The sequence below is a fragment of the Protomyctophum bolini genome (genome assembly GCF_963924005.1).
Source record: "Protomyctophum bolini genome assembly, chromosome: 18".
NCBI classification, from domain to species: Eukaryota; Metazoa; Chordata; class Actinopteri; order Myctophiformes; family Myctophidae; genus Protomyctophum; species Protomyctophum bolini.
In genome coordinates, this window is record NC_137879.1 from 10634427 (window position 1) to 10651358 (window position 16932).

Genomic DNA, 16932 nt, shown 5'->3' on the forward strand with positions numbered 1-16932 from the left:
TTTCTTCTAGCCCGGCTTTGAACCCGGTTTCCTGCACAATTACTGAAACTTTCACCATTGAGCTGACTACTTGCTCAGGGGGAAATTTTATCGTTTTAAGAGGTCAGATGATGGGTGGGCGGCAAGCGCTTTCCAGATGTTCAAGAGGGCCGTGATCCAGAAGAGGCAACCGCTGGTCAATGTCAATTTCGTCGACTACTATGACGAAAAATCATAGTCGGCTACTTTTTTTCTTTCACGGAAGAAAACTAAATAAAAACTAAAGGCCTATTCATACTCCAGTTTTAGGTGATAAGGTGACCACCTGGTGGTTAATTTGCGTCTTCGATGTTTGTCTTTACACAAACCCTCAAAGCTGGACATAGGAGGAGCTATTAGCGAAACAGAGCGATGTGTTTTTGTGAGCGGTGAGTCGCTGCCACCCCGCTGTTGATGTCATGTTGTAGTTTTTACCTAAAACTGGAGTATGAATAGGCCTAGACTAAAACTATGGCTAAATATACTGACAATTTCATCAACAAATAAAAACTACTGGTAGACACTTACTGCAGATCATAATATACCCAGATCTCATTTCTTTAGGTTTCTTCAAATTCGCAGTTTTACTCAGAAAAAGCTTCCTTCATACCCCTACTTACCACCCAAAAATGATTATATTATTATATTGGAATTTAGCCCCGCTGCGAAAAAACGTGTGTCTGTGATTTACGATTTGATACGGGACCTAAAACAAGTAACCTGGGATAAGATAAAAAGCTGCCAGGGAGAGAGATCTGGGTGTGGAGCTCCCTGAGGAGATGTGGCAGGACAGTCTACTACGTATTCACACCTCTTCAATGTGCATACGCCATGGTTTAATTAAATTTAAGATACTACATCGACTCCACTATTCAGGGGATAAGCTGGCCAGGCTCTTTAACATGCTAATCCTCCTTAATTGGAAGTCCGATAAGGCACCTTCCTTTCAACAATGGCTGAAAGAATTCATTCTTCTGCCTCTGGAAAAACTCAGGTATAGAGTAGACAGAGCACAAAAAAACTCTGTCCTAGCTTGGAGTGCCTTTGTGGAGTTCGTTGTGATCTACAAGCTCACAATGAGTCAGAGCGCAGAGCTTGTAGTGGTGCTATTTTTCAGCACACAGCTGTCAGGCATTTCAAGTTTTCAACGCCATCACGGCCGGGCAAAATACATTTTAGTCACCTCTAATCTTATGATATTTAGACTAAAACTAAACGGAATTACATTCAAAAGACGGTGACTACTAAACTAAATCAAAATCGTCCGTCAAAGATCACAACAGTGCCGCTGGTCCACTCTGACCTTGTGCTCTGTGGTTTCCTCCCTGGCGGTCCCAGTGCATGCAGAGATGATGTGCATGGATCTCGAAGAACCTGCAGATGGTGGAAGTCCCGCTCCTCATCGTGGCCGCCAGAGGCCTTGATGTCCTCCAAGGCCTGTCGAATCATCCCCATCACCAGGTCTTTCTCTAAGGGACGACATCGCGAGGAGAATTCATCTTGTGAAGGTTTCTATAATTCAGTCTGTCATGTAGCATGTCTATATCCCATTCTGACCGGGAACCCGTTTTGGTGTCAGCATCATGTTATGCTTTAGCTATTGAAAAATAGCAGATCTACAAGCTCATAGCGCGCCACCGAGTGGCGCGCTACGAGCTTGTAGGTCTGCTATTTTTTGAAAAATCGAAGAACGACTGACATTTTTAGAATCTGATCTCAGGTCAGAATGGGTTCATCAGACCAGTGTGTGTCCAGTGGAAACCTCGTATGAATCTGATCTCAGGTCAGAATGGGTTAAGGCATGGCATGTACTGTAGCATGGCATGTGTCATGGCATGTAGCATAATAGGGCATGGCATATAACAGCATGGCATATAGCATGGGGCATGACATTTAGCATGGCATATAACAGCATGGCATATAGCATGGGGCATGACATTTAGCATGGCATGTAGCATGGTGTAGACATGTGAGAGTGACCGTGACTTGTAGTGGCATTTCCAAACTAGTAAAATATAGAATCTTTTCATTTTGTACTGTAGATAGTAGATACTGCATTTGTTTTTGAAACATGCTTTGGTTGATGTATTTGTTTGGGGGGTGGGTCGGGTGTAGTATTTATTTTACCTCTTGGGCCTGAAAGTAGAAGCCACCGCTGGACCAAAGACAAAGAGTCTGTCTGCAGGATCTGACACAGCAGCTCTAGGACCTGACGGGAGAGGAAAGGAGTGGAACCATAATGTGAACCGTGATGAAGGACCCCCAAAATGACACTAATCAGCCATTTGAAGCGGGTATGCCAGGGACCCATGATGTATACTTAAAATGTTTCCCTTAAAAAACCTGCACCATCCGCATTATGTTTCACACAGATATAATTGATTTGCTAAATAGCTACTGTATCGATTTTGACTCATTTAATTGTATTGTGCCACCATGAATGAACCAATTTCATCCATGTATCGTATCATGTATTGTGATGCTGCTGCCTATCGTATCGCTAATACAATATATCGTTACACCCTCACTAAGTTGAAATACTGCCATGGGATTACATTACCGGCTTCCATATTTTCCACAAATGTTAGGAAAGGCTGCCAGATAATTATATGCAATGTCATTATGGATCCTTGAAGAGAATGATTATCTTATGCTCTCCAATTTCAGATATTGCATAATTATCCGCTTCGACATACTTGACTTAAACCCTTTGCTCCTCTAGGGTGCATATACTGTAGGCCGTTGACAAATGTCCTCCATTTCACTCGGTTTTTAGCCGTTCTTTCGAGATCTCTCTAGTTGAGCCCACTCTGCCATTTCTGCCTCGATACTTCTTCACCAGCTGTTCCTGGGGCGACCTTGTTTCCTTTTTCCTTGGGGGTTCCATTTCAGGGCTTGTCTGGTGATGTTTATCGCAGGTTTTCTGAGGGTGTGGCCAATCCAATCCAACTTTTTTTTCGGATCTGTAAGTCAATGGGATCCTGGCTTGTTCTTTTCCACAGGTCCACATTGCCTAGGCATGTAACACTCAACTCACGATACGATACGATATGTATCACGATATGAGGTTCACGATACGATTTTCCACAATATTTTCAACACAATTATTTCCCAGACAAATGATTTATCTTCCCCCCAAGCTTTTTTCACAATTTCTATTTAACTACATTGCAAAAGTAGCATTACTTGTCATGTAAAATTACTTAATTTCTGTGCAACAACTGTAAACATGCTTTCATGTTTAAACCTAGATCGAGTTAACATTTCTTCTTTTCTTTGATGGCATCTTAGGATAGATGTAGACCTATTTGACAGTGCAGATAATTGCCTTCCTTGATGTATTAATGAGCATCAATAACGACCATCACCACCTGTGTCACAGACACATACAGCTCCCCTCTGCAGGCCTCTACTACTGAATGGAGTCTGTCTCATTTCTCTCCAAAAGCACATGAATATGATGGAATATATATGGAATACAGCTCACATTTCATATCACACACTAGCCCCCCTAAAAAAGTTATTATTATTTTTTCATCAATATTATTTTTTAATAAATCAATACACATCGTCGGAATATAATATCGATATATATCGATATACGATATATCGTTACATGCCGATTCTCCTGAGGCATGTGTTTGTAAATGTTTGCAGCCTGTGTGTTGTAAGTGTTCTTGTCTCGACTCCATACAGCAGCACCTGTTTCACACTGGAGTTGAAGATGCGCATTTTGGTGTTGATGGAGATGTTCTTTGAACGATGGTGATGCGTAGTGTTGCTATTTGGTCTGTGCATGAGCGATCTTTCCTGAAACCTGCTTGCTGTTCCCGGAGCCTCTTGTCCACAGCTTCCTGGAGACGGTTAAGGATTGAAGATCTTACTGGGCACACAAAGTATAAGGTGATCCCTCTGTAGTTGTTACTGTACATTTTGGAGTCACCCTTCTTTGGCAGTTTCACTATGTGACCCTCCGCCCATTCTGTGGGTGTATTTTCCTCATCCCAAATTCTCCTAAAGAGGCTGTGGAGCATGTCAGTGGATGTGTTTATGTCCACTTTAAGGGCTTCAGGTGGAATATTGTCAGGGCCAGCAGCCTTGCCGGTTTTCTGTTACTTGATTGCAGCTTTTATTTCAGTTTTTGTTGGTATGTGTCATGTGACAATTGATTTGTAGTGGTATCCTGGCCTTAGGGATATCTGGCTGTTCTGCTGGTGGTGGTGGCCTGTTCAAAACCTCTTTGAAGTGCTCTATCCATGCATCTTTCGAGCTGTTCCTCCGGGGTTGAAAGCATTCATGTTCCTTTGAGCCGCTGCGAGTTCTGTCTCCTTGGCTACCTGTGATCTCGTGTCCCTCCTGATGTTCTGTCACACTTCCTTATGGTACCAGGCCTTTTCCGCTCTTGTTCTTGAGTCGTTCACTTTTTCTTTCAGTTCTCTCCTCTGCTGGATTATGTTGAGTGGTTCCTTTTTGATCCACTTCAAAAGAATCTGCTGGCCATGGTGACCGCCTCTATTGATGTATTCAGGGATACCTCCATGTATTAAAAATACATTACTTTGTTCAAAAGTGCCTTGCATTACTTTAATTAACTCAATCATCTAGTCGTTGGAGATCTCTATTTGATATTCCACCATGTGGTAAATGTATTTCGAGAAAAGCATTTATTTATTTTGTGGCTTTCGCCTTTATTTTATATTTTTTATAGAGGGATAGACAGTAGGCTGACAGGAAAAGGGGAGAGAGATGGGGGGGGGTGACATGCAGTAAAGGCCGTCGGGATTGGGAGTCGACACACTGCCAGACTGGATTACCGTGCCTGGACCGCTGAGCCACGGCCCAGGCCGAGAAATGCATTTTGAATCGTTTGCAAGAGACGTACTTGACTTCACCTTTGAATGTTTCAACCCTGAATTAACATGGAAACATTATAGAGTTTTCTAGCTTTCAAAAAGGACTGAAGAGGAAAGGGAATCTAATAGATATTTTTGACACCTTCCATAACCTGACACTTCTGTCAAGTTTTCCCATTTGTTTTGTTGTCGTTTATGTTTACATTACAACCAAAAACAAGTGAAAAAATAGCTGATCTACAATCTCTCATGACCTTGTAGATCAGCTATTTTGTTGCCCTATTTTTGAAAATGTTAGAAAGTAAAAGGTCTGAATTCTGGGTTCCAAGAACCCCCTCTATTTGAAGCGTAGCCATAGCGTATATGTAAATAAATCCAGAACTTGTACAATACGTTAGATGGCACATCAAGGTTCACTTAAAGCTGCTATAAGCAATAATGTGTCAAAAATGTTATGACTTATTTTTTGGTATTCAGACAGCCAGCAATGAGTAAAACTCTCCCAAAAAAATGTAGTCTCTGTGACAAATCTAGGGTCCACAATCTGCATTCAAAGATGTTCCTAGTATAGCAGCTTTGTCATTGGTTGAAAAAAAGTAGTGATGCACCGAATATTCGGCTGCAGAAAGTATTCGGCAGAAAATGGCTAAAAATGCATTTTCTGCCTATTCGGTTTCGGCCCGAATAGGCAGAAAATATATCACTGAATAGTGTATGCAATTAATGTATTCAAAAGAGCTGAATAAATGTCTTATGGACCCATAATAGTGATATATAATATTAATCATGTTCGGATATTCGGTATTCGGTTTTCGGCCAACTCTTTCCTATATTCGGTATTTGGTTTCGGCCAATAATTTCCCTTTCGGCGCATCCCTAAGAAAACCCGGTGGAAATGACTAACCAATCAGGAAATAGACAATCAAATTGACCAATGACAAAGCTTCTAGGAAAATCAAATTGCAGCCGCTAGATGTGTCACAGAGACAAAACATGTTGGGAAGCGTTTTACCCATTGTTACCCACTGAATACCAAAACAAAAAAAAGTCATTAAAATGTTGACATATTATTGCTTATAGCAACTTTAAGTTGTGGAAAAGAGCCATTGAGTATAATTTACCATGAGTTCTTGGTCGTAGAGGGGCTGTGGGTAACCCAGGCGCTGAGAATGAGAGCGTCTCTGGTAAGCCTTGGTAGACGGAGGGAGGATCCGTCCAGTCTGAGTAGAGTACTGGGTCTTTCTCTGACCACCAAGTCCTTCCTCTGGCTGCTCCTCCTGGGCAACAGCACACACAGAGATGTACACACTTCACAACTAATATTACCGTACATGGCCTATAGTAACAGTGCATGCTCACTCAGTGCACAAAGTGAGTTTGTGGGAAATGACAGAATAATTCTTTGTTGAAAACAGAACTTCAATTCTACTGTGTGATGGAAAAATATGAAAGTACTCTCAACATATTGAGACTACCGGTATTAAGACTATAAAGGCCCAGGACACACGTATGTGGATCTTTTGCTAAACGCACATTATTTTGTGCGTTTGGGCCTTTCAGCCACACGCAAACGGCGTTTTCGGACACTCAAACGGAGGTTTTTGGAAACGGATAAATAAGTCAAGATTTTCGAAGTGGAGCTGTGTGTCAACCACTGTAATGACACAGGTTTAATTCTCGTAGGAGAGTTATGTCATGTCATTATGTTCATTCCGGTACGATTTATGTCAGCTTCCCTCCAAACTTAGTTTTTGTCTAAATATATCTAAATAAAGAATAGAAAAGGGTGCCTAGAGAATCTTAACTTCACTTACACATTTTCTGTCCTTCGTTTGAGAAGACAGGCTGACTTTTGCAGCTAGTTCTTTCAGCTCGTCCTTCCAGGCTTCTGAGAGAAGTACTAAAAAAATAATAATGTGAAAAATAAATTAAATGATTTTGCAGCTACAATAGTTATTTTAGTCAGGTTGCCATTTCAGCTCAAATACATTTGAAAAATAAGCTTTTCATAAAGATATTTGCCACTTCTCAGAAGTTAAGTATGGATGGAATAATTGATGTTGTAGATTAACAAGATTATAAACAAACATATAAAATATGGGACTGTACCAACTAATCTATAGCTAATCTAGTGGATGGATTTTTACTTAACTAAAGGTCGCAATACCACAATGTATAACATACTTACAGTACCAAAGTAAAAATACTTTAAAACACATTGTATTGCTACTACGCTTGTAGATTGGCTATTTCCGAATAGAAGATGTGTATTATGACGGCCAGAGTGGAGTGTGGATGTGTGTGTTTTACACAAATCTTCTCTTCTGGGGTTCCCTGGCACAAACCCTTTTCAGATGTGGATCGGCAGCCAATTTTCTTGTACTGTACGTATAGTGTACCTCGGGGTTTCTCAAAGTAGGTGCCAGTTTGAATAGATTGTAATTGTACCGTAATATATTATGACATAAATGTAAGGTGCTCAGCGTGTTCCCTCCCGTGTCATCAGTGCCCATACCCGAGGCGGGGTTGGCGAAAGGGCCTTTCTGTGTGGAGTTTGCATGTTCTCCCCGTGTCCCCTAGGGTAGGTACCCTCACAAAAACATGCAGTAATCCTGGTCTCTAAACTATCTCCCCCTGGCCAGCCGGGGCGCCTGATGGAGGGGAAAGGAACTGGTCGGAATAACGTGTTCCTTCCACGCTCTACGTCCAGCCGGGGAAATTCCCCCCTTACAGGTGAAAAGAAGCAGCTTGGACTCCTCATACATAGAAGGAAGCATGAGGTCAGTCCGCTGCCGCCCCAGGTTGGCAGAGGGAGTGTAGCCCCCAGGATTACATTAGATAATTGACACTGTGATTGACAAATCGTGGGATAAAAATTATTGTATTATAAGTGCTCAGAGTGCGTCCACTATAGGGAAAGCGACTCCACAAAACCATCTTTGTATTAGTGAGTAGAGAAAGTGTTCTTTTTATTTTTGCAGCAGTCGACAGGCTGCCTTTCATGTGTGCGCAGGAAGTTGAAAGTACCATAGTGTTAAGGCCTATTCATAGTCTGGATTTTCGGTGGTGAGGTGACCACCGCTCCGGTGGTGAGGTGACCACCAGAGCTGAAATAACGTTGAGCGGTGGTGAGTAAAAACAGAGAGAAGGGCTGGAGCGGTGGCGGTGGTTTGCTCTAACCACCGAAAATCCAGACTATGTATGAGCCTTTAAAGAGACGTCCTCCTAACACTACTGTATGTATACCATGCGATATTTACAGGGGTGACCTGAGCCAAAAGAGATGGAGAACCTCTGCTGTACGTAACGTATCGTTTACCTGCTCTGTTGTTACTCTTGATTGCGAGTGTTAGAGCGGGCGGTGCAGCGCCGACGGCAGTGGCTGTAGTACTGAACACTTGGCTCTTAATGAGAGGATGAGGACACAGAGCCGTGGTGACACACCAGTCATCCTTCACCATGCACACCGGACTGCCGTTGAGACCTGCAACGCAAAACACAAACACCAGTGGTGTAAAGGCAGTGGTCCTTCACATTTACTAGTACATTTACTTAAGTACTGTACTTAGGTAACTTAATGTACTGTAAGAAGACAGTGTCACTGGATTCAGTTTATTTTGAAATGCATACACCTCAATTATCCTCAATATCTAAAAACAGTATCTAGAACCACCCACCACCAATTACCAACTGAGGCATTCCATTCAACCTTATTTTTCTGTTCCCATAGTCTCCAATACATTAGGTAAGCATTTATGTTTAAAGCTCCCTCTGACTGGAACAACTTACCAACTAATATTCGAACAATTTAATCCCGCAAAAGTGCGCTGTCTTCTTACCTTACGACCTCCTGCACATGCCCATGAGGCCATGACATGTGTTTAATCAACTGTACTCTAATGCTGACCAACGAAAGTGACAGTCATATCTGACAGAACAAATGATCCATCTCTTTGCTATTATGCTTGCATATTGTAATACCCTGTTGTTTGTGTTTTGTGTTTGTTTGTTTTGTTTTGTTTTGTTTTTCTCCTTTTTTTGTGTATTGTATTGTATTGATTGTAGTCTCGAAAACGAGATACTGTATCTCAATGGGGTATTCCTAAATAAAGAAATTTCAAACAAGTACAATTTTGAGGTATTTTTTACTTTACTTGAGTATTTCAAATTTTCAATACTCCACTATACATCTCAGTGGAAAATATTTATTGTAGCCTACTTTTACTCCACTACAATTTATTTGACAACTTTGGTTACTAGTTACTTTTTAGATTTAGATTATTATAAAAACCATACATTGACCACTTAAGTACTATACATTTACCATACCATACCATACAGAGTTTTCTCACACTCAAGATTAAAAAATAATAATAATCTAAATTAGCAAATGTACAAGCTCGCAGCGCTGACAATCCTGACGAGCAGTTAGCAATTAGGAGTTGAGGGCATTACATTTTGGTTGACTCTGTGAAAATGTTATATCTCTTTAACAGGCAAACATGCAAGCCATGATCAGGCACATGATCACACCGCTTCTGGCCACTCTCTCCAGAATTGATTTTAAGATTATGTGTTTAGTTTTTCAAATCGATACATGGTTTGCCGTCTCATTACCTCCTCCACGTGTACGCTGCAGGTCATTGAGGTCATAACTGATCAGCTGAAACTGGTCTTCCCAAAAACGAGAGGCCAATGTGGAACAAAGTCCCAACCCACCTCCCTCTCATGCACTTTAAAACCCCAACCTCCCTCTCATGCACTTTAAAACCCCAACCTCCCTCTCATGCACTTTAAAACCCCAACCTCCCTCTCATGCACTTTAAAACCCCAACCTCCCTCTCATGCACTTTAAAACCCCAACCTCCCTCTCATGCACTTTAAAACCCCAACCTCCCTCTCACCCACTATTGTACTTTAGCTTCTAATCCAGCATGAAGGTCCTGTGGTCTCTGTTTGGGTCTTGCATTGTTTTTTTTTTACTATTTTTGTTTGCAATTTGTACAGTTATGTTGCGTTCAATAGTTCCATGATGTCCTTAGCTTAGTATTGTGTATTTGTTTTATGATTTTGTGCAGCACTTTGGTAGCCCTGTTTTCTTAAAATGTGCACTCTCACTTACTTTTTACTTAAAAAATAGCAGATATGCAAGCTCACAGCGCATTATTTCGTGCCGTGCTGCTATTTTTTAAATTTGTGCAAATCTTTAAATATATATATACGTATATAAAACAAATTAAGCAAACATTTTAACGCAGATCTTTGCTTCTGGGGGTCCCTGGAACAAACAAAAAAATAGATGGGGGTCTGTGGCCAACTACATATATTTTGGGGATCCTTGACATTAAAACGTTTGAGAACCACTGAGCAACAGAAGCTTTTCGGAAAAAGGATAGGATTTAGAAGACATTAAGTACAATCTGACTCATGTCTAAATGGATTAACAGCATAGAGACTATGTGTTGCACAATACTGAGGATATTTTTCCGTTCATAGACTGATTGGAATTGTAGTTTGAAAGGTCAAACATTCACTACAATCCCAATCAGTGGTTGCAATCTCACACAAGAGAGGCTTTTACTGTGGTCTTAAGGCCATGCGAGGTGTTCACCCTTTGATTAGGCTCTCCTATACTCTACACTCCTATACACTACTGTTGCTAAATCACCATCAATAGTGAGCCTATACTGTACATGTAGATTAAAGCAATGTCGTCACATAATGGTTCTGGCTACTTTCAAAAAGAGATCTTGGCAATCATGAGTCAAGGAGCAGAAGAAAAAAAAAAAACATCTCAGCAGGCTTAATCCCTCAAGATGTTTTAACTGAATGGGTTCCCTGCAGATGGCTTCGATCATTCTGAAAATAGACATAAGAAATGATTGTCTGAAGAATGAGAGAGGTCATTTCAGGCCATTCCCATTTAGCAGACAATACTTTGTGACATTTCAACAACTCTCTTATGTAAGGTTTTTTCCCCTGCTAAGCCCCTACTGTTTGGTCTTCAGAAGGGTGTACTGTACTCGTGTAGCTGTAAACCACGACTCAACAGCCACCTCGTTTCACCCGACACATGCAGAAGAGCCAGGTGAAAACGCATGTGGAACTTTATGTTTTCCAGTTCAAATCTATACTGCTAAGCCTGGTAAACCATAATAATATATACGATTTATATAGCGCTTTTCTGGGTACCCAAAGTCGCTTTACAGAAAGAGTACAGACACATACAGAAAACTATTTAAAAAGGTTTAAAAGGTTAAAAACTAGAAATCAAAATCCATCAACGTTTTAATTCAATGAATTCAATGATGCGACCGGGATAGGTAACAGCAGGTATGGCAACTTCTGCTAATTGTCCACCCACCTGAACTGAAGCCTCGCCCACAGCTGTTGTTGTATGATAATGGGGGAGGGGTTAGAGTTATGATGTCATTAAAAGTGGTGTATTTTGACTGAGTGTTTTTTGTGAGGGTACCTATACCCTAGGGTATAGGTACCCTAGGCCATCTTCCCGTGTCGCGGGAAGAGCATGCAAAACAAAAACAAAAAAAATTTTGCAAAATCGTGGGATAAGAATTATATATATATATATATATGCGGGAAAAAAAGGGACTCCTGCACATCCAAAAAGACCCGTGGGAGGTGCAAGTCTAGTTAGCAGACATAGACATCAAAAAGAGAAAAACCTTCCAAGGAAGGGACTGCACACTCCAGGGAACAGAGACAACTTACTGGCACTGCATCAACTTATTTTTTTAGCACGACGCGTTTCGTCGTGACGAAGCACCTGACGAAGCTCACGGCGAAACCCGTCGTGCTAATAAATAAGTTGAAGCAGTACGTTGTCCGTCTCTGTTCCCTGGAGTGTGCAGTCCCTTCCTTGGAAGGTTTATATATATATATATATAAATAAATAAAAAGCATGGCCAGCAGGTCAGCTTACCTTGGAAATGTCTGACTCTGTGCGGATGAGGGTTGTGCCGAGAGAAGAAGGAGTGGTGGCTGAGGGAACCGAAACGGCCACTGCTCCTGGTCATCATCACGCTGGTCATTTCGCTGCTGAATGGCACTTGATTGCCATGATGACCCAGACTGCCCTTCCAGTCCCCCCCGGTGGTCCTTTGAGAATCTGGGCCATGTACCGTCCACATGTCAGCTAGAGCTAGGGCATGAAAAAATATAGAGTTTTGTTCCCTTGAACAAATTGCCCCATCGATAGGCAGTGGTGGAAAGAACATTTACATTCTACATTGTAGGTAAGTACAATTTTGAGGTATTTGTACTTTACTTGAGTATTTCCAATTTCCAATACTTTACTTCTACTCCACTACATCTCAGAGGCAAATATTGTACTTTTCGCCCACTGCATTTATTTGAAAACTTTAGTTACTAGTTACTTTGATTATTATTACAAAACATACATTACAAACACTTCTACAAGCCGATGTACAAGCTCACAATGGGAACCTCATGTAATATTTTCTAGTCTATGGACTTTTAATTGTTTGTTCAGAGTACGATGTTTATTTAAAAAAGTGAGGTGGTCCTAACTTCACACAAGACAAATAACAGACAAATATCCGTTCGGGGACAATACAGATCATTATTATTATTACAACTATAACCCTTTTTTTTAAATGATATAATATAATGGCATGTGGTATATCAGGATCTTCCAAATCTAGAAGTTGTTGTATCCTACTGCAGAATAAACAAGAAAAAGAAAGACCTCGGGTAAAGAGAAGTTAGATCTAGATACGGTTTTTTTTCAGTATGCGAAATACGAATATTTATAAAAGTTGATGAACAGGATTGACAGGGGAAAAGCAAAGCTAGAATAAAGAAAACAATTAAATAAAAAAGTGTAGCCACTGTACCTCAGATCAACAGTCTCCTGGATGCTGTGCCTGTGCCTAAATGCAGTGTTTTCCCCATGTTGCTAAGAAACCTGCACTCAACAAGACAAAAATACAATCCCCTCACAATGGACGACTTTACAAGTTAATTTGTATGCCGGTTCACTCCGTCCGGGACCAATTACACACCGACCTGTGAATATAGTGTGTCTTATATAAACTTAATTGGCAGGCATCTGTTCATACTGTACATACAGTATGTGCCAAAGCACAAGTTTAGCTCGTTTACCATTGAATAATGATGTGTTAATAGTGCCCGTAAAGTAACTAGATTGTTGGACACACTGACTTACAGTAGACCTATTTGTGTATCCCAAAGGTCAAATTAGCCTTCGTGATTTCTGGGGATAATCAAAAACAGATATCTAGAGGGTATACCCGGATGTTACGCGGGCCGGGAACGCCAAAAAACCGACTTTCTGGCCTTGACAGATCCAAACAGAAAAGTCCTGTCTGATTGCATTAAACAACGTTGAACGATGTTAAACTCACTTATCACTATACAACAGTAGCAGATCCACAAGCTCACAAAGTAGATCATGATGTCGGCAGGATTCCTGGCAAAATAGCATCTGGGTTTAGTGGATGTACTGCTGATCAATGGAAAAAACGGACAACCATCTATTCACAAGGGCTTGATTGATGAAAGTATAATATGTGGTCTTACTTTGTACATACTTGCATTATTATGTGTTCTAGAGTTATCTCACATGACAAAGTAGGAACAGCTGATGGCTAACTGGAGACATTTCTCTCTAACTTCGTTGTTTTGTATGGACGAAACAGCTGTACACCCAACATGCACCTGCACTTACATACAAAAGACTGTCTATTTGATTATGAACCTGTCTATCCATGTCGTCATGCCAGATACTAACATGGTTGAACCACTATATCTCCATTCCAAAATGATGTGCCGACAGATTGTGACAGAGAACTGTTGTTATCAATGTACAATCAAATGTACCAGTTTAATCTCACATGTATGTAGTTTGGTAAAGATTTTCACTAGAGTTAGATGTCTTGGAGTGACTTTTTCTGTTAAGAGTAGGGCTGACAGGTCTGCATGCATTTTTGCTAGGTGGTGTTCTAGCAACTCCAGCTTTGAGGTACCGATTTTGGACCCAAGTGCAGAGTTGCGTCCTGGCATTGTGAAAAAAGAATTCTGATTGTCAAAGTTAAGTCACGTACAGGCTGCTACTCATCAGCATTGACGGATTGTGCACCATCATTCCTACCGATTGAAAGAATAGATGTGTTTACAGTGCCACACCTGTACAGTTAAGCCAGATCAAAGAGAAAGTATCTGTAGTTATACCACTGTGCACAGCGGTTGAGATTAACCCCCCCCCCCCCCCCCCCCGAGAGAGATAACAAAAAGCTTCATACCCTGTACATAACAATGCAATGTGACATAGCTCTGTTTATACAATGCTGTACCCCCTCCAACTGTATACCGGTATATACACTTTCCCCATTTTAGTTTCCACAACTGTTTTTATTATATTTTGACACTTTAGCATGTGTAGCGGACCCAGCTGGCCAATTAGGTTGAAGACTGACTGATGATTTTGACTGATACTTTATTTCAAAATTCACCGTAGAAACTGAGAAAAGATAAATATACATAACATAAGTAAATCAATAAATCCATAAACAAACACAGTACAGGTTGAGACATATGCATATACAGTAGACCTAAACCAACAGCATACATGTTCACATGAACCAATAATTAAAGTTAATCACGGTTTACTTTTTACTGTGAAACATAACTCAAAACCCCTTTGTATCAACCATGACAAACCCCACAACAATAAGCCAATCAAATTCATAAGCAGTGAAAATACAAGATATGACAAATAAAAGTATTAACCTTGTTCCCCTTCCAGCTAGGCGCTAATAAAGTGGCATGTGCAGTTTGTTCCAGGGCTCTTTGGCCATCCGTCCTTAGTTCCTTCCTTGACAAACTTCTCCATGTGTTGCCATTCCTTCTCATGGCAGTATCTGTTCCTCAATCCTCTTACCACTGAGGTTGGCAGGTGGCATTTATGATCAAGTGCTGCTATCTGCAGCCCCATCCTGGGCGTTGTCCTCACAGTCACAGGTGAACTTGATCATTTCAATTAAACTGATTTGGCCCTGTGGGCAGGAAACCTTTACAATGAAAGCCCTGGAGAACTGACTTGGGGCAGGAAACACGTCAAAATAAAAGCTCAAAGAAAACACAAATTAATCATGGAAACAGCCCTGTGGGTCCGTTACACTCCCACCAAAATCATTAGTGATTTAAAACCAGGTTGCATAAATCAAAACATGATTTTACATCAAATTACGTGACCCCATACTCATTTAGAATTTTAAAAATAATCGGCAGGAATGGGGCATGCAGTCTTTCTCCCACCATGAGTACTCCATCTCCAATCAGAGCATGCTCAGCATTGACTTCCAGGAGCCTAGTGTCCTGGGCCTTGAACCTTCTAGCCATGGCTGGTTGTCTTCGCACTCCTCTAGGTTGCCGTTCCCCCTTGACTGCTGCCGGGGAGTCTTGATTGGTAGCCCCCTTGTAGGCCATCGCAGCCACTGCATTAGGCTCGGCCTCTCCGGCCTGCAGAGTACCAACTCCCACCGAATCCCCTGGTGCCTTGGGATGTGAGGCCAGGGCATCTGAACCCTGCTGGGCTGGGTCTTTGGGGCTTCACCGCTGCTGCTCCCTCCGTCACCTCCAGCTGCTTCTTGATGTTCGTTTCTTCCTCACCAGCCGGCGCACCCAGGCCTGGCTGCTTTTGTTGAATCTCTTCATGTTGCTTCTTCATGGCAGTCAGGAGTTTCTCCTGCTGCTCCCGCTTCTCTATGGCCGCCCTCTGTAGTAGCTCCTGCTCCTGCTCAGCAGCCAGGAGCCTCTGCTGCTCTCGCTTCTCTGCGGCAGCCCTCTGTAGTTGCTCCTGCTCCTGCTCAGCCAGGAGCCTCTGCTGCTCTCGCTTCTCTGCGGCAGCCCTCTGTAGTTGCTCCTGCTCAGCCAGGAGCCTCTGCTGCTCTCGCTTCTCTGCGGCAGCCCTCTGTAGTTGCTCCTGCTCCTGCTCAGCCAGGAGCCTCTGCTGCTCTCGCTTCTCTGCGGCAGCCCTCTGTTGTCGCTGCTCCAGTTCTTCCTTCTTTTTCTGCTCTTCCACTCCTCTTGTTGCCTTTAGCTGCTCCATCCGTTCCTCTCGTTCATCTTCAATCTGTTCTGTGCAACTCCTCCCCTGCCTCTTCCTGGCAAGCTCTACTGCTGCTGCCACAGATGCAGAGTGATAGCTACTCTTGGTATCAACGTGTGATGGAGTACGTTTAAAAATAGAGTGAAAAGGATCATGGACAAGCAGTCCATAAAAACAATCCTGCATTCCCGTTCCAAATTCATTATCAACAATTCTATCAAAAATAACTTCAAAAATGCCCTTCGATATAAATTTACATCGATCTATTATTCTTCTCACATCATCATCTGGGGTGCCATGTTTAAAGATGTCAGAGTAGAGTTTAGCAATATCCTTGCACTTAACTAAAGTGTCAAGGACAAGTCCTGGGTCGCTCTCAGCAATGTTGGCCTTTAACTGTGTCTTTGTGATCCATGCAATAACCTTCCATTGATCATACATAGATAGAAGCCTCTTTACCTTCTTCTCAACCATTTCTAGATCTGCATTGTCATCTGACTCATTCACCATCATGCTAATGTCTGCCATTTTGGATTAGATTTCAAATAAAATGTAGGTTTTGTGGGTGTGACTGAAAATAAAGACCTTGAATATAATAACCATAAATAAATGAAACACAAAAAAGATCTGGACCTTAAATCACTGTATTACAATCTCACTGTAAAACACAATAGTCTTTGCATGTAAACCATTAACTGAAATTAAATTCAAAAACCCTTGTAGGCCTATGCCATATGTCCATATATGTTCAGTTTCCGTATGATCCTTAGTCTTTGTTTCCTGACCGTATAATGTTCTACCATGCAGTTGTAGCGTTTGTGTTAATGTAACCGTTCACCAGATTCATTCGACTGTCCGATGCGTTGCAGGCCTGATGGCATAGTTTGAGCTCCAGTGTAGATGAGTGGTGAAGAGTTGCAGTCCTTGGGTGAAGTTTCTACTGTAGCG

The 16932-nt window shown here is 41.7% G+C and overlaps 1 protein-coding gene across 1 annotated transcript; it reads right to left on the minus strand.

Annotated features, from left to right (window-relative positions):
* Window positions 1-349: 349 nt before the first annotated feature.
* tbata (thymus, brain and testes associated) lies at window positions 350-12022 on the minus strand (the record flags this gene model as incomplete). The annotated part of the gene is made up of 7 exons (XM_080789349.1): window positions 350-371; window positions 1322-1487; window positions 2146-2227; window positions 5993-6148; window positions 6686-6771; window positions 8191-8355; window positions 11815-12022. 7 exons carry the CDS (start codon window positions 12020-12022, stop codon window positions 350-352), a joined length of 885 nt encoding a protein of 294 aa, XP_080645475.1.
* Window positions 12023-16932: the final 4910 nt, after the last annotated feature.